This window comes from Nannospalax galili, unplaced genomic scaffold (genome assembly GCF_000622305.1).
Source record: "Nannospalax galili isolate Female #2095 unplaced genomic scaffold, S.galili_v1.0 scaffold633, whole genome shotgun sequence".
Lineage (NCBI taxonomy): Eukaryota > Metazoa > Chordata > Mammalia > Rodentia > Spalacidae > Nannospalax > Nannospalax galili.
Genome location: NW_008336075.1, coordinates 7,051,138 through 7,069,268, shown reverse-complemented (window position 1 = coordinate 7,069,268; position 18,131 = coordinate 7,051,138). Strand labels below are relative to the sequence as shown.

At 36.1% G+C, this 18,131-nt stretch overlaps 1 protein-coding gene across 2 annotated transcripts in view; it reads left to right on the top strand.

Moving 5' to 3' along the window:
• Ptpn4 (protein tyrosine phosphatase non-receptor type 4) overlaps positions 1 to 18,131 on the top strand; it is a 133,244-nt gene that overhangs the window by 24,877 nt on the left and 90,236 nt on the right. The window contains exons 7-8 of one of the 2 annotated variants that reach the window (XM_008830873.2): positions 2,899 to 2,987; positions 13,944 to 14,007. The exons of the other annotated variant lie outside the window; for it this stretch is intronic. Coding sequence (XP_008829095.1) covers positions 2,920 to 2,987; positions 13,944 to 14,007 — 132 coding nt within the window. The 5' untranslated portion in view covers positions 2,899 to 2,919. The remainder of the gene's footprint in view (positions 1 to 2,898; positions 2,988 to 13,943; positions 14,008 to 18,131) is intronic. 2 annotated transcript variants of the gene reach the window in all.

Here is an 18,131-nt window from a genome sequence, read left to right as displayed (position 1 = left end):
GAGTCCCGGCGGGCGGAGAGCTGCGCTATAGACTTACCCCAAGAGGCCTGAACTACAGTTTCTTTTCTGATTTGACATTCTAGGGGTTGGGAATTTAGTTCAGCCCCCATCACTAGGAGGAAAAAAATACAACAAACTTGAAGTTCTCCATCCATCCTTTCCAGGCACACTCATAATTCTAAATCTCTGTTGTCTATAATTGCTATTTTAGGAAGACTGAGCACACTTTTATTTCCTGTATCTCAGTCCAGCCCAGGTACAACAGTGGGATGGCAGGACTTAATTGCTCATGTGTCTCCCTACCTGCTCATCCTGCAGTAATTTAGGCCCCTTTGTCTCAGTGAATCTACTCTTACCTTGTTTATGTATATAAGAATTCCCTAAAATGTCTGGTCCATTGATAACATACATATTTCCAAATGTTATAGTTTGTTTCCAACCATTACAAATTTTTTATTTTATATGTCTTCTCTGATGTTTTATAATGTTTGGAGAAGAGGGTCATAAAAGCATATACTTAAGTCTTCCATCTTTTAGGCTTAGGCTATCATCTTGATCAAACTTCTAATTTATGTCCTTATGAAATAATATAAGACTCTGATAATAGTGTACAGTAGTGCTGGTTATTGCTAAATGAAAAAAAGCAAATAGACCAAGATGTGTTTGTGGGCTGAGAATATGGCTTGTTGCCCAGTTTGGGGTTACATTCTGTACCCCAAGAAGCCAAGTTTAGGCCACTCATCCCCAAGCCAACTAAAACAGCCATTTAAAAGGCAGAAAGGGGAGATTTATTCAGTATGCCTTAATTGGGAAGAGGGACGGAGATCCAGTGACCACCCCCCTTCACCTCAAGTCCATCTTCAGGATTATAAAGTGAGAGTAAAGTTTAAATAAAGAGCCATCGATTTGCACATCTAAGCAGTGCTGATCAAGGTGTGGACCCGCCCACCACTGACCAATCCTTGTCCAGGCTCCAGACTCTCTAGAAAGGTGGTCTGACAAGTTGTCTGTACTGTATGAAATCTCTGGGAGGCAAGCTCTCAGCTTCTGGCTGGTATAATGCTTTAGCCATTTCTTTCTCCCACCATGAGACTCCTGGGGGGAATTCCAGTTTCTTGAGGTTCATTGTCTTAATAGTCTGGTACTCAGAAAGGACACAAGTGTGTCAGTACCTGAGTTCAGTGTCCCAAAACCCACATTAAAATTGGACATGCAGCACAATCAGTGAGCTTCAGGTTCAATGAGAGTGATGGAGGAAAGAAAACTGGTATCGACCTCAGTTCTGCACACTCACGTGCATCCACATACACATGCACACATCATGCTAACAAGCACACATACTACATGCAGTACACACACATTAAAAATTTTAATAAGCCGGGTGTGGTCGCACACACCTTTAATCCCAGCACTGGGAGGCAGAGGCAGGCGGATCTCTGTGAGTTCAAGGCCACCCTGGTCTACAAAGTGAGTTCCAGGACAGCTGGGGCTACAGGGAGACCCAGCTTCAAAAAGATAAAAAAAAGAAACCAAGTCTCACTATCTAGTTTTGTACAGCTATTTCTTGTGAATTCAAATAGAATTTTTGAATCTTAGGGAAGCTCCTAAGATTCTGGAAGTCATTAAAAGGCTCAGGAAGCCGGGCATAGTGGTCCACACCTTAATCCTAGTCCTCAGGAAGCAGAGGCAGGTGGAACTCTGGGAGTTCGAGGCCAGTCTGGTCCATAGTGAGTTCCAGGCCAGCTGGGGCTACAGGGAAACCCTGTCTCAAAAAAGACTGGCCTGTCTCAAAAACCCTGCGCCAAAAAAAAAAAAAATTTTTTTTAAATAAAAAATATAATCGTATTTATCCACTTACTACTTACTATGTGTTATCCTACCTCTGAAATTAATAAGATTTTAAGTAGTAAATTGTTGAAACTACAGTTTAAAGGATTTATTTCGTTAACCTTATTAGTTCTGGCTTTTGAGTAAATGAATAAGAAGTAAAAGCATATTTGCTATATCATGTTGTCTATTGGATATTTCAAGTGAAAAGGCAAAACTATTTGAAGATTAGCCCTAAGAAAAAATATATTAAGTATACTCAATTCTCTCCGAAATACAGATTAATCAATTCACATTGGGCTCTCTTAATATGAAAGCTCTCACACATTCTTAAAGATATAATTCACATTTCTTCTCTGGGGTTTTTGAAACTACTTAAGAATTCTTGTCTATTCTTCCATGATGTTGCTAATGCATATTAATATTAGTTATAGAATTTCATTATATTGTATATATTTTATCTCAGATTCCCCCTTTGCCAGAGTCAATTGTAGTAATAAGTTATGAGAAATTCTCAGGTTATTTTTACTTTAAATAAATAATTTTTTCCATTTTTGTGTGTAATGTGTGCATGTGTGTATGCATGTTTTTGTATGTGTGTGAGTACACATGTACATGTAGAGACCGAAGGTTGATGTCAAGACGTATCCTCAGTCATTCTGCCTTACTCATTGAGGCAGGATTTCTCAAACCTAGAACTCATTGATACGGCTTGCCTTGTTAGACAGATTGTGGTGAGGATCCTTGTCTCTGCTTTCTGAGGCTGGAATTATAGACAGGCTGCCAAACCCATGAGGGTCTCTACAGATCCAAATTCTGGTCCTCATGCTTATACCTTGTGCAGCAGGCACTTAACTGATGAGCCATTTCTCCTGCCTCTAGAACAATGAATTTTAATAATGCAACATCTAAGTTTGTTTTGAAGTTTGACCTTTATTAACTAACAGTGAACTATTTTGGCTTGTAATTAAGTATAATGTAATTCTGTGCTAACTTTGAAAATGTTAGGTATTAAAAAAAATCCTGTTTTAATTATTTTAGATGTTATGTATTTACTTATTTATTTTGAAGGATCAAAGTAACAATGAAATCATGATTGGAGTGATGTCAGGAGGAATTCTGATTTACAAGAACAGGGTACGAATGAATACCTTTCCATGGTAAGAACTTCTATCAGTATTTTTTCTTTACCACTGTATTGCCAAATATAATAATTCATATTAAAGTAAATAAACTTTGAACTACTTTACTGTTATCAATTTACCTGTATGGTATAATTTATACTTTATTCTGTTTACTGGGAACCTAATAGAGGGCATCATAGTACTTTACTTCAAAATGGCTTCATAAAAATTAATTCCTTCTTAGAGAATCTTTATGTATCATAGTAATATTAAGTATGTCTAATGGAATGCTAGTTAGTGAAAATATAGGTATGGCTACTGGAACAACAATACAATATCATTATTTATTTTTGTACAAACAAAACATGTTGGTTCCATGAGTGGATTTTGGAATTTTTGCTGTTGTTGTTTTATTTTTTGAGACAGGGTCTCACTGTGTAGCTCCAACTGGCCTGGAACTCACTGTGTAGACCAAGCTATTCTCAAACTCATAGAGCTCTACCTGCCTTTGCCGCCCAAATGTTGGGATTAAAGGTATGTGCCACCATGCCTGTGGGTTCCATAGGGTTTAACTCTCCTGTTTATTTTGTCTTATTCCTATGACATCTCTAGATTGCTGTCCTTGTCCTCACTGTTCGTGATAGGTCATCACCATTATTTCTGTGTCTCAAATCAGTTATGATAAAGTATCTCTTGCTTCCCCTTAATGAGATAAATTTAAAAAATTTTAAATCACTCTGATCAGTTCACAAGCATATCTAAGCATTGTGGGTGATGTATTCAAGGTTATTCAAGGTTTTTGTTTTTTAATTTTTAAAAATGCAGTGACATTCTTTAGGGGAAGAAACAAAATCAAAATCAATACATTGTATCAAGTTGTTTCTTTTATATGCCTTCTAAAAATTTGATTCTGGTCAGGCATGGTAGCGTATGCCTTTAATCCCAGCACTCAGGAGGCAGAGACAGCCAGATGTCTGTGAGTTCCAGGCCAGCTGGGGCTATAGGAACACCCTGTTTCAAAAAACCAAAAAAAAAAAAAAGTAAGATTTGATTCTGATTTTTCAGTATCTATTCTTTAAAGGCTTTTATAATTAGTTGCTTTAATAACACTTTAGTAGAATAATAATAGAAATATGATAGCTAACAGCAATGACTAGCTTAGGAAACTATCACAACTCTGCTAGAAAAGCTGAGTATGGTGGTGCAAGCCTATTATCCCAGAACTTGGAAATAGAGACAGGAAGATCAGGAATTCCATGTTCTTCTTGACTACACAGTGAATTTCAAGCTAGCCTGTGCTGTGTGAGTCCTTGCTTTTTAAACAGAGAAATTCCTAGATGGATCACCAAGAAAAACATGAAAAATTCAATAATTGACAAGGTAATCAAAACTAAATAATTCTGTTCAATTTTTTTAACTTATTTATTTTTATTTCATGTGTATGAGTGTTTTACCTGCATGTATGTAAATACACCCATGCATGCAGTGCAGGCCAGAAGAGGTCATTGGATCCCCTGAAACTGGAGTTGGAGATTGTTGTTAGCTGATATGTGGGTGCTTGGAACCAAACCCAGGTCCTCTACACCAGTGCTCTTAACTGCTGAGCCATCACTCCAGCCCCAATAATTCTGTTCTTAAAGACTTAAAAGACAAACAATCTTTTATAAATATTTGCTAAAGGATATGTTATATGCAAGCAGTTCTTACAGCAAGATAAGAAGACAATATGATTAAAATGAATAGGCGAGATAGTTGAACACACATTTCTACCTAAAAAGATACACACGTGGCAAATTAAGCATGTAAAAATGTTGTTATCAATGAAATGCTAATTAAAAATACAATGAGCTATTCTATACAGAAAAACAGTTAAAAAGCATAAATAATGCTAAAAAGGCAGACCACCTTTGAAATGTGTTACTGATGAACTGCAAACAAGTATACTGATTATGAAAATGAAGTTTGACAGTTTCTTTAAAATAATAAAGAGGTTTGCCTTATATATTATGTATACAGGGTTCTCCAAGAACAAAACCAGTTGTGTGCGTGTGTAGGTGCATATGTAATAGGGATTTTATTAAGATTTTCTTAAGTGTTGGGGACTGGGTAGTCCAACTATGGCTATCTGTTTGTTGGCATGACAGAGAACCCTATGACCATTCAGTCCAAAAACCTCAGCAGTCTCAATCTAGCATTCAAAGACTGGATGTACACTGGAGAGCTGCTGGTATGGATCCACATTGGAAGACTGAAGAAGCTGGAGTCTAATGTCAGCAAAAAAATCATAGCAGCAGTAACTCAATAGATGAACTCAGAAAGAAGCAGGGAAGGCAGGAACACATCTTGGACCTCTTTATATCTGGTTGCTACCCACACTGAGGGTGAGTCTTCCCATCTCAGTTAATCCTCTCTGAAAACTCCCTCAAAGATACACGCAGAGGCGTGTCTCGTAGGTGATTCAAAGTCTAATTGTGATGATTAGTCTTGATTGTCAACCTAATGGAATTAATATTACCATGGAAACAAGCCTCTAGGCATGCTGAGAGAGTTTCTAGATCTGACTAATTGAGGTGGGAAAATGCATCTTAAATGTTGATGACATCATTCCTTGAGCTGGGGTCCTGGAATAAATAAAAAGGAGAGCACAAGCTGAGCATCTGCATCTATCTATTACTTGACTGTGGATGCAATGTAACCAGCTGCCTTATGTTCCTGCCACCATGCCTTCCCTTCCATGATGGACTATACTTCTAAACTCTGAACCAAAATAATCCCTTCTTTCCTTAAATTGCTTTTGTTAGGTATTTTGTGACAGCAACAAAGAAGTAACTAATACAGATAATTGGTACCAGGAATGGGGTTGTTGCTATGATGAGTCTGACCTTGTGGTTCTTAGGTATGTAAAGCTAGTTTATGTGAAGAATGTGGAAGAATTTAGAGCTTTAGACTAGAAAAGCCCTAGAATATTGAAAGCAGAGTTTAATAGGCCATTTTGGTGGAAATTTGCAGACCAAAATGTCAAGAGAACTGGACAGCAGAGGCTTGGCTCATGTGGTTTCAGAGGGGAGCAAAGACTATACTGGGAACTGAACTAGAGGCCATTCATGTTATATTTTGACAAAAAAATTTTGCTTCATTTGGCCCATAATTCTGAGAACTTAAGTGAGGCAACATTCAAAAAATAATGAATTAATTTATTTGTCAGAGGAAATTTCATGGCAGTATAATGTTCAAACTGTGTCCATGGCTGCTGCTTACCACTCTTACCCAGGACTACAGTTAACAAGAACAAAAACTAGAGCAGAAAGATGAAAAATGTAATTTGGTAAGGAAAAGAGAGTGAGAAAATTTAAAGTTCCAGAAAAGGTAGATTCAAAAGCAATTGTAATCATTAAAGAAATTAGTGCTACGAAAGAGAACCCTGGCTCTATGAGCTGGTACAATAGGCTAGGTAGCCTAAGAGTAAGATCCCACCAGTTAAAGGCTCTGACTTGTGAAAATGCAAATTCAGCTGGGTATGATAGTGCACACCTTTAATCCTAGAGTTTGAGGCCAGCTTGGTCTACATAGTGAACTCCTGTCTTAAGAAAGAAAGGGAAGGAGGGAAGAAGGGAGGGAAGGGATGGAAAAAAGAAAATACAAATTCTTTTTGAAAAAGAGGTACCCTAATTTGATTATGCTGCTAGAGGGATTTCTTGCTTAAAAACAACCATTCATCTAAGAACCATCACACAGGTTTCAGCCTAAACTGGAACATGTCTATGTGGTACTTATTTTCCAGACATGAAGGATTGAGGGAATCTTAGATTCCAAAGATCTGCTGAAGCAGGCAATATATACAGAGTTGGAATCCTGTTAGGGAGGCACTGAGAGGCAGCGGCATGATACTATGAAAGGTGAAGCCTAAGTTTCGATGGAGACCCCAGGATGTTGTTGATACCAGGATCATGGGATGTCCACTAAAGAGAGATGCAGAAAAGGAGTGGAACTGGTCCTAAAGAGAGGCTATATATGCAGCAGAATTGGAACAGTCTGACTGCCCAAGTCCTTTGGAACCCATATAATTCTCTCCTGAGCCCCAGAAGCCTAAAATGAAACTGTAGATTTTGGTGTTTGCCCTACAGGATTTCTGTCTTGGCTCTGGTCTGATCTTATGCTCCCCCCCCCCAACCCCCATCAATCCCTTTTGGAATGGAAATAGTTCTTTCCTACTGAATGTTAAATGTGTAGAACTTGGTTTTAGATTGTATAGAGGCATACAGTTAAGGGATTGCCTGGATCTTGAAAGAGAATCTGCACTTTTACATTTGAGTAGTGATGCAACTGTTAAAGACTATAGGAACGTTAGAAGTTAGACAATATATTTACATTATGAGGTTGCCAGAATATATGGGTACAAGAGGTGAGGGTTGTGGTTTGAAAGTGCTCTGGTTACTGGGCATGGGGACACATTTCTTTAATCCTAGAACTCGGGAGGCAGAGGCAGGGGTATTTCTGTGAGATCCAGCTAGCCTTGTCTACTGGAGTTCCAGGCCAGCTAGGGCTATACAGGGAGACACTGTCTCAAAAAAATAAAAATAAAAAAGTGATGTGATTGAGTATCATCTTGACAAGGACTGGAACTGCGATAGCTATTCTTGATTATCAACTTGGTGAGATTTTAAATCACTGTAGAAATAAAACTTGAATATGCCTATGAGGGAGTTTGTATTTTGAGCTAATTTAAGTAGGAAGACCCATTATAAATGTGAAAGACATCATTCCATAGTCTTGAATCTTGGACTGAATTAAAAAGAGAAAGAGAGCTGAGTACCAGTATTCATCTCTCTCTGCTTTCTGACTGTGAACACAATGTGCACAGCTGCCTTCTGCACCTGCCATCATGACTTCCCTGCCATAATGGATTGTACCTTCAAACTGTGAGCCAAAATAAACCCTTTCTTCCTTAAGGTGTTTTTGTCAGGTAATTTGTCACAGCAATGGGAGAAGTAATTAATACACCAGTCTAGTTAACAATCAAGACTAACCATAGTACCATGTATTCCAGCAATTCTGTTCTTAGATATTTATGCAGAAAAATCTCAGTTCATATAATAAAGATTTGCCCATAAAATTCATAGTTGTAGTATTCATAACCTAAAATAGAAATCAAAATGTTTATCAACTGAAAGCATAAACACATTATGACATATCTACACAGTATAATTCTGTACAACATTAAAAAGAAATGAACTATTGTTAATACTAAAACGTATGGATGGAGACTGGGCATGGTGATGCATACCTTTAATTCCAGCACTCAGGAGGCAGATGCAGACCAAGCTCTGTGTGAAGCCAGCCTGGTCTAAGTAGTAAGTTCCAAGTCAGCCTGGGTTACATAAGTAGAGAGACCCTATCTCTAAAAAACACAGCAAAACAAAAGCCATAGGGATGGTCTTGCTCTCATTATGCGAAATGTAAAAAGTTAGATTCTTTCTCTTTATTTCTGCTTATATGAAATCCTAAAAGATATAAATTTTAGAGACAAAAGGTTAGCAGTTGCCCAGAGCTGAAAACTGGAGGAGGTAAAAGGGCACCAAGAAACTTTTTGGGATTATAGAACTATTACATGATTATTGCCACAGCTGAATACATTTGTCAAAGTTCATGTAATTGTTCACCTAAAATTGATAAATTGTATATATAAATTTTACATCTATAAAGCTGATAAAACAAAAAATAATTTAATATTTACTCTCATTCTTTTTAAATCTTCCCTATCTAATTGAATTTGTGGCCATGTTTGGGGACAAAAACCAAACACACACATAATTCTTATCTGTAAATGCAGATATGATATACAAAAATTAAATATTATTTTAAACTTCACATAAATGTTAAAATAAATTCTTTTCAGGTGATGTGGCTTAAATAACAGTGATAATTAAATTGTTCTATATTTTCAAAATTCTGGACTTCATAATTTTGGGTTTTTATTGTTTAGTTACTATAAAATAAGGATTCTTGAAGAGTTGCTGACACTGCTGTGGAAACAGAAGAGAATGCAATGTCTGTGAACTATTTTACTAACTTCCATGATAGTTCACATGACTTTTATAGGATACAGAGAAGGTTCTTCAGTTAGAAGGGAAGAGAGTGTTGATATGTACAGCAGTTAAGTGGAAGTAATCAACAATTTGTCACTGACTGATAGTCAGAAAGAACATGAAAGTGTATGAAATGATGAGCTATTTTGTTTGCTGTTTTCTTCCTTCGGCCATTTTGATTGAGGAAAGAAGGAAGAAAACAAGAATTTAGAAAGATGTTCTTTCAGGGAGAAATTGGATTTGAATTGTAAACAATCTTAGTCATTTTATATGTTAAGGAATTGGTACACTATTATTTAGTTAAGCATTCTTTAAGTTAGTTTAAAGTGGGAAACATTACTTGTATGTCCAAGGCCTTATATGAGTTAGGTTTTAAAACCAAACAATAGAGGCTGGAGAGATGGCTCAGCGGTTAAGAGCACTGTCTGCTCTTGCAGAGGACCCGGGTTCAATTCCCAGCATCCACATGGTGGTAACAAACCATCCTTAACTCCAGTTCCAAGGGAATCCAAAGCCCTCTTCTGACCTCCACAGCATTGCATGACATAGGTGCACTCACATACATGCAGGCAATATATGCATACACATAAAATAAAAATAATAAATAAAATATAAAAACCCAATGAATATTTTCAAAGTTCACTTTCATTATTTGGTTTTTTAAATATTTTAGTGTCGTGCAATGCCTACAGAGGACAGAAGAGGCTGTCTGATCCCCTGGAACTGGAGTTACGAACAGTTGTTAGCTGCCATGTGGGTGCTGGGATTCGAACCATGGTCTTCTACAAGATCAACCAGTGTTCTTAACTGCTGAGCCATCTCTCCAGCCTGGAAAATATTTTTTAAATATTAATTTAAATTTTATTTTCAATAGTTAAACCAAGTAGATGGGATTTAAAGTTGCTAGAGCTACTAAGCCCATATAACCATGGATCATAAAGGATTTTTCCCAGTTATTTGCAACAGTACATAGTACAACAAAATTGATATTAAAACATTAAGGCAGGGAAAAGAGGGACAGAAAGTTCTGCCTCCCAATCTGATTATGTAAGGTGTTGAGTCTTCTGTGCCCACACAAGGAGAGTCCTGATAAAAACAAAACAAACAACTATCCTTAGGTCCTTCCTGGAATATGAGACATTGGGTAAACTGCTGCATTGAAAACTGGAGAGACAGGTTAGTGGTAAGAATGATGAAGAATAGAAGCTGCTACTGGAGCCAGGAACTGTCAGGAATACTTAAAGTGTAGGTGACTACTGGGTAGCTGGTTTGGACTAGATTGAGAAAAAACTTGTGGGGGACCAAGCCATAGGAGAGTCTTTAATCTTTGTGAGTTTAAGCACTAGGTGCCAGTCCTGGTTTTCAAGATGAGAGCCAAGGGACATGGACCACTAAACCACTTAGATTTAATCAGAATGTTAAACAGTGATACCTTACAAGCCCTGACAACCAGACTCCTACATAGTAACAAGGAATTACAAGTGAAAAACTTGAAGGAAGGCCATTCAAAGAGTCTCTAGGGAAACCCAAAAACAAAAAGAGACAAAAATAAGGATACCAAGGGACTTTGTAAACCCTCACAGTAGACAGCAAACAGCTTTTTTTGTTTTGTTTTGCAAAATAAACATAAAGCTTCAATTAAGGAATATTTATTAGTTCCTTTTAGTCAGTAAATCACGTCTGGATCCAGCAGCAAATTTTAAAGCATGCTGAAAGGCAAAAGAAACTAAAAGACAGAAAATCTTGAAACAAAATGTCAAGAATATCGTTTTTACCCCAAAATAAGAGCAACAAATTACAGCCAGGTGTGGTGGTACACACCTTTAATCCCACCACTTAGGAGGCAGAGGTGGGTGGATCTCTGTGAGTTCAAGGCAAGCCTGGTCTACACAGTGAGTCCCAGGCCATCTGGGTGTACAAGGAGACCATCTCAAAAACACCACACACACACACACACACACACACACACACACCCCGCAAATCAAACTGCACTTCTCTTTAAAGAAACTGTAAGAAGGAAGAGTGATAGGTGAAGTATTCACACACATTCAGAGGAAATTTCTTTCAGAAGAAAGAAACAGATTTTCTCAAATAAACAAATTAAAGGAATTTATTACTAGTTGGCCTACCTTGTAAGAATGTTCAAGAAACTTCAGGAAAAAAAAAAAAAAAAACAACAACCAAACCTTCAAATTGAAAGAGGCAGATTATCAGTACGGATTTTAAAACAGCTTTATTGTACAAATATGTGTTTTGTGAAATTCACTATTAAAATACATAACTCAGTGGTATGTAGTACATTTATAGAGTGCAATATCACCACAATATAATTTTGAATCATTTTCATTATTCCCAAAAGATAGTGTGTTACAAATCATTCCCCATCCCTTGCTTTGCCTCCTACTCACCTCAGGTCATATACTGTGTGGTTTTTTTTGAGATGTTCATTTTGCGTGTTTTTGAGATTTATCTATGTTGTAGCATGTGTCAATACTGTGTTCATTTTTATTGCTAAATAATATTCTATTCTGTAATTATGTCTCATTTTGGTTTCATTTCACCAGTTGTACCTTTGACTGTTAAAACTGGTGATACCCTGCATATTTTTATAAGTTTTGTTATGGAAGTATCTTTTCATTTCTTTGGGGCATATACAAAGGATTGGAAATCCTGGAATTGTCAAACTTTTTTCTCACTGTTGCGTAACTTTCCAACCCTGCTGATTGTCTATACTAGGTCAATTTCACCAGCCTCTCTCATCGCTGTAGTTTTTATTTTCATTTCTTTCATGATTAATGATGTTGAGCATCTTTTCGTATATACCAATTGTTCTTTCATCTCCTTTCTTTGAATTACTCAGATGGGTTTTTAAAAATTAATGTCTACTAATGAACCATATATACAGAGACAGAATGATTGAACTTGCTGTAAAAGATAAACCAAAAATACAGAAATGAAAGGAAAACTATTACAACTGGCTTATTACACAAAATAGATTTTATTAATTGTTTGATAAGTTTTTTATTAAAGTAGCCATTGTACAGAATAAAGTCATACAGAATATAAGAAAGTACAAGTCATACAAGCTAGTCTTTATGATAAAGAACATCCAGTATAGAAGTGGTTTTTGATGCTTTTTTTAAATTAAGATGACTGAAAATTGGATTATATTTTTTTCTCTCAGTCATTAGAAATGATTGACATTTTCTGTTTTATTTGTTGTTTGTGTGATGGTTCTTAATGTTAATTAATATATAACTGAAGAAATATGTTAGCTCTTTATAGGTTTTTAAGTGGCTTACTTTCTTTCCATAAATACAGCCTGTATTTTACTCAGTCTTCTTTTCACTTTCTAGAAAGAGTGCCCTCTTTGAGAAAGGAATCTATGTTGTCATATCTCTTGTCCAGTGAGAGCCCAAATTGTAAAAGCAGAATAAAAACTTTTCAAATCTATGACTGGAAATATTGCTTAGTGGCAAAGCACTCTTGCCTAACAAGTGCCTGGGCTCAGTCTCCATCAGTGCAAGTAAATTTCAAACCTATAAACTAGGCTTGTCTTCTTTCCCACTGTTAGTGACTCTGCCTGAATCTTACTGGTGCATTTATCTTTTTAAGTTTCTTTATTGAGAATACTCAGACCTGCTTGGTAGGTGAGATATGAGTAATGAAGATCAAAACGTATAATTACTATGAAAATATTTCTTAGAAAATTGGGTTCCACGGGGCTTGAGAGATGGTTCAGTGTTTAAGAGCATCCACTCCTCTTTCAGAGGACCCCAGTTCAGTTCCCAGCACCCACATGGTGGCTAACAATTGTCCATAACTCCAGGTCCAGAGGATCCAACACTCTTTCCTGGCTGCTACAGGCATTGCATGATATAGGTGCACTTACATACATGAAAGCATAACACTCATACACATAAAATAAGAATAAATCAGGAAAAATTTTTTAAAAAGAAAACTGGTCCCAGTTAAATCTCACTAAGATTCGATCTCTTTGGCCTTGTAGCCCTTAGGTCTTAAGGTTTGGAAAGATCTGAGTTACTGTTTATATGATCATTATAAGGAATCAAACCAGCCTGGGTCATTGATTATATTAATGGTTCATTGAGAAATCATAGTTTTATATAAGTTGCACATATTTTTTTTAAAAGGTGGTATAGAAAGGTAAAATAAAAATATGCCTTTTAAAGTTCAAAACTGTTTTGGGGCCCTTGCAAAACCCTGAAATCTTACATCTTTTCTTACATGTGCTTTGTAGTATTAAAGATACAAATAATATTTATATTTATGATTGGAGATTTTAATTTGTAGTGTGTTTCTATAGATAGAAACATTGGGAAATGTATAATTCACAGATATTTTGGTAAAATTTTTCTCAATTGAGCACATAGATTTTTGTTAGTTTTCCATAAAACACATAATGTTTGCATTGATTTGTCAGTAGAGAATTTATGATACAATGTTTAGACAGTAATAAACATACTTAATAGATCATGGCTACAAACCCATGTGCATATGGGCAGTACTAATTTGACTAATAACAAAAACAAAATATAAAAAGTTGGGAGGAAGAGAGTGAAGGGAACTAGAGGGAGGTAAGGGTGGATAGATATGATCAGTATACATTATATAAATGTATGAAACTTTCAAAAACCAAAAATATTATTAGGCTAGGTGCAATGGTGTACTCCTTTAATCCCAGAAGGGGGAGGCCGAGATAGGCAAATCTCTGTGAGATCCAGACCTGCTTGGTTTACATAGTGAGTTCCAGGCCAGCTGGGGCTACAGGGAAACCCTGTCTCAAAACACATAACAACAAAATTTAAAAAATTGTAAATATTCCCAATTTCTTAATATTTCTCCTTAGTCAGTATTTTAAATATTCTAATTCTCTTTTATGCAGGTTGAAGATTGTAAAAATTTCTTTTAAATGCAAACAATTTTTTATTCAACTTAGAAAAGAATTGGTGAGTATTGATCTAATAAATATTGATGTAAATTAAGCCTGTCCCTCCCTCCCCCCCTCCCTTCTTTCCTTCCTTCCTTCCTTCCTTTCTTTTTTTGGTGTTTTTGAGACGGGGTCTCCCTGTACCCCAAGCTGGCCTGGAACTCACTATGTAGATCAAGCTGGCCTCAAACTCACAGAGATCTGCCTGCCTCTGCTTCCCAAGTGCTGGGATTAAAGGCTTGCACCACCATGCCCAGCTGTAAAGTACTTATGTATGCTCAAGGACCTGAGTTTGATGCCACTAAACCATTTTGAAAAGTTATACTTGGGGCTGGAGAGATGGTTCACTGGTTAAGAGCACTGACTGCTCTTGCAGAGAACCCAGGTTTGGTTCCCAACACCCATGTGGCAGCTAACAACTGTCCATTATACAATCCCAGGGGTTCTACCCTCCTTTGTCTTCCATGGCATTGCACACATCTGGTGCACCTACATATATGCAGGCACAATACTCATACACATAAAAATAGTTATCAAGCCCTCAGGAGGCAGAGGCAGGGAAATCTCTGAGATTGAGGCCAGCCTGGTCTACATAGCAAGTTTCAGGCCAACTGGGGCTATAGGAAGACCCTTTCTCAAAAAGGCGAATGAATGGATGAATGAATGAATGAATGAATGATAAAATGTTTTAAAAGAAACTTTAAAGAGAGCTCCAGGCCAATAAGAAACTCTATCTCAAAAAAATAAATGACTCCATTTCTGAGGAATGACACTTGAAGTTGTTCTCTGGCCTCCAAACATATGTGAAGAAGCACTCATATGCTCATGTATACCCACACACACAAATAAAAAAAATTAAAAGATGTCCAGTCATTTGTGACAACTTTTCTGCTACTGCAAATCAAAGTGTAGTAAATACTCCTGATTGTTCTTTATTCTACTAAATCTGTAGCACTTCCTTTCTTAGAGAAGCTTTAGTTTAGGAACTTAGATTTTAGTTGATGAGCTTACACATTCTTCCTTGTACTGAGTTATTACTATAGTGTTAGCAGTTTCATCTTGTAAATGATTTTATGTTTGAACAAATTAAACTAGCTTTGCCCCATGTGATGATGTACATGTGTGATCCCAAGCACACTGGAGGACTGTGTTTCAGGCCATTCTGAGTTATAGGGCAAGATCCTGGCACAAAACACATACGTACATACATATGTACATATATACATATACAAACAAACTAACCTTGTCTTTTACTTACATTATTTCTTAGAAATCTTTGGAAATTAATGTGAGTTTCAAGATGGTTGTGTATGTATATACATACAAAATTTATTTAAAACCTTAAGAATAGATTAACAATGTATTATTGTCCTGTTGTGTGACTGCAGTATTTTGTTTATGTTCTCCAAAAATAGGAGACTTTTTTATAGATTTTTTTTTTTTTTTTTTTGGCCTCAAACTCACAGAGATCAACCTGCCTCTGCTTCCTGAGTGCTGGCATTAAAGACATGCACCACCACTTAACAGAATTTTTATTGAAACAAAATATAGTATGTAAAAGTACCTAGATCTTAAGTATAGAATGTGATAAACTCAGATTAATCTAAAACATTACCTAGTATTGTTGCCAGCGAAGCTGATGCCCACTTCCAGTAATTAACCTTCCCAAAAGATAAGCAGTACTCTTCCCATTTGTACTGCCATGAATTAGTTTACAGTTCTCTAGTTTGCAATTAGTTTACAATGTTCTCTTTTGTACTTGCCTTCCTTCCCTTAACATTGTATGTGAAATTCATATTGTTGCACTAACATCCACGCTGTTGTAGTTTATTCCATTAACGTATGATATTCCACAGAATGTATATCTCATAAACTAGTGACTCATTCTTCTGTTGGTGAACAATCTGATCATTTCCCAGTTGGGAATATTATGACTAATGCTGCCAATGAACATTCTTATACATGCTTCAGTAAATATTCAGGGAAGGGAGGTATAATGAATCTTGTTATCTAGAAACTAGAAAACAGTTATTTTACTTCCTGTAACTATATAGAGTCTTGTAGAAGACAACTTTTCTAATTTACCTCCCATCATGGTACAGGTATTTTAGGTAACAATAACAATTTTTAAATCTAACATTTATTGGGTAACATTTATTGAAAACATTCTGTGTGCCTGGTACTATATGAACTTTTTAAAAATTATTTAATCCTCACTCTTATTCTCTGAAATAGTATATCAGTTAACACTATGTTTAATCAATAATGATTAAATGATTAAAGATAAATGATTAAAGACTATATTCAGATATATTCTGCACAAGGTCACATTATGATGTTTTTCTGTAAAAAAAAAAATTTGTTTTTAAATATCCAAACTAATATCCAGGTGTGGTGGTACACACCTCCAATCTCAGCATTACGGAGGCAGGGTAGCTCTAAATTCAAGGCTGGTCCTGATCTACATAGCAAGTTCTGGACCAAACAGAGCTATATAGTCAGACTGTCTCAAAACAACAACAATAAACAAACAAAATGAGACGTTAATACAGTTAATACACACACACACACACACAAATTTTTCTACATCTTAGACATTTCACAAACAGAAATATTATTGTATCATACTCATTCTTAAACATTCTGTCATTTTACATAATCTTTATCACTTATAACATGTAACTGTTACTGCATATAAACAACTGTTAATTATAATTTAATTTTCCAGTGACCAACAAGTGATATTTTAAGCATTTTACCTTCCAGTATGATATTTCTGATATGTGTACTCTTTACCATGGTTTAGTATAGAAAATAATTTCATGACCTTTTGGTAGACAAATACTTCTTGAATAAGGCATAAAAGGTACCATTCTCTTTTTTAAATATTTTATTTACTGTGTTTTATTTTATTTTTATGTTTCCTGCCTGTATGTAAGTGCATCCCTTTTGTGCAGTGCCCTAAGAAGTTAGAAGAGGGTGTCACATTTCCCCTGGAACTGGTATTATGGATGGTCGTTAGCTGCCATGTGGGGGCTGGGACTTGAACCCGGATCCTCTGCAAAAGCAGCCAGTATTCTTAACACTGAGCTAACTCTCCAATTTCCAAAGGAACCATTTTTAACTTTAAAAAATAATGACTGGTCATTTGAACTGTGTCAAAATTAGTAATTGTTGCCAGGCATGGTGGCACACACCTTTAGTAGTCAGAGGCCAGCAGATCTCTATGAGATCCAGACCAGCCTGGTCTATGTAGCAAGTTCCAGCACAGCTGTGCCTCAAAAAGAAAAAAGAAAAAAAAAGAGTAAAGTACATGCAACTCAGTTACTTAAATGGATACTCATAAGGTTGAAGCAGGAGGATTGCAAATTCAGCACCAGCCCTGGCTACATAATATGACGTTTCTCTTTTAAAAACAGCAAGTCAGACATAATGATTCATATTTATAATCCCAGCACTTGAGAACCTGGGCTATATAATGAGTTATAGATTCATTCTGGTCTACAGAGGAAGGTCATGTCTCAAAAAAAAAAAAAGAATCCACAAGCCATTAACATATTAACATGGAAAGATGTTGAATTTTATTAGTCATTAATGCCAAAATGTTCTCCCTCTGCATATCTACCAAAACAGTAGGATAAGAAAGACTGAAAACAGGTGAGGTGGTAGTGGTACATGCCTATAATCCCATAACGTGGGAGACTGAAGGAGGAGGATTGTTATGAGTTCAAGTTCTGCTTTAGCTGTATAGTGAGTTCCAGGTCAGCCTAGGGTACAGTTTGAGATACTGTCACAAGAAACATATAAATAAAAAAACAAAAACAGAAAATGACTGCTCAACCAGAAGTTAGGGAGTATATAGAGCACACACTAGTGTTGAGAGGAAGTATTATCTGCTAAAGCTGAACATATGGCTATCTTATGCTCAAGCAAGAGAAATATATACATACGTATACAAACACCAGGAAAAAAAATATATATGTATATATATATTCTTCTATGCCCAAGCCAGAAATATCAGATATCTATAAACAGTAAACTATTATGTATATATTACAATAGAATGCAATGAATAATAAAACGGAATGAATCACCAAATCACACCTATATGGATATATATCCAAAACAAAATGTGTATAAAGA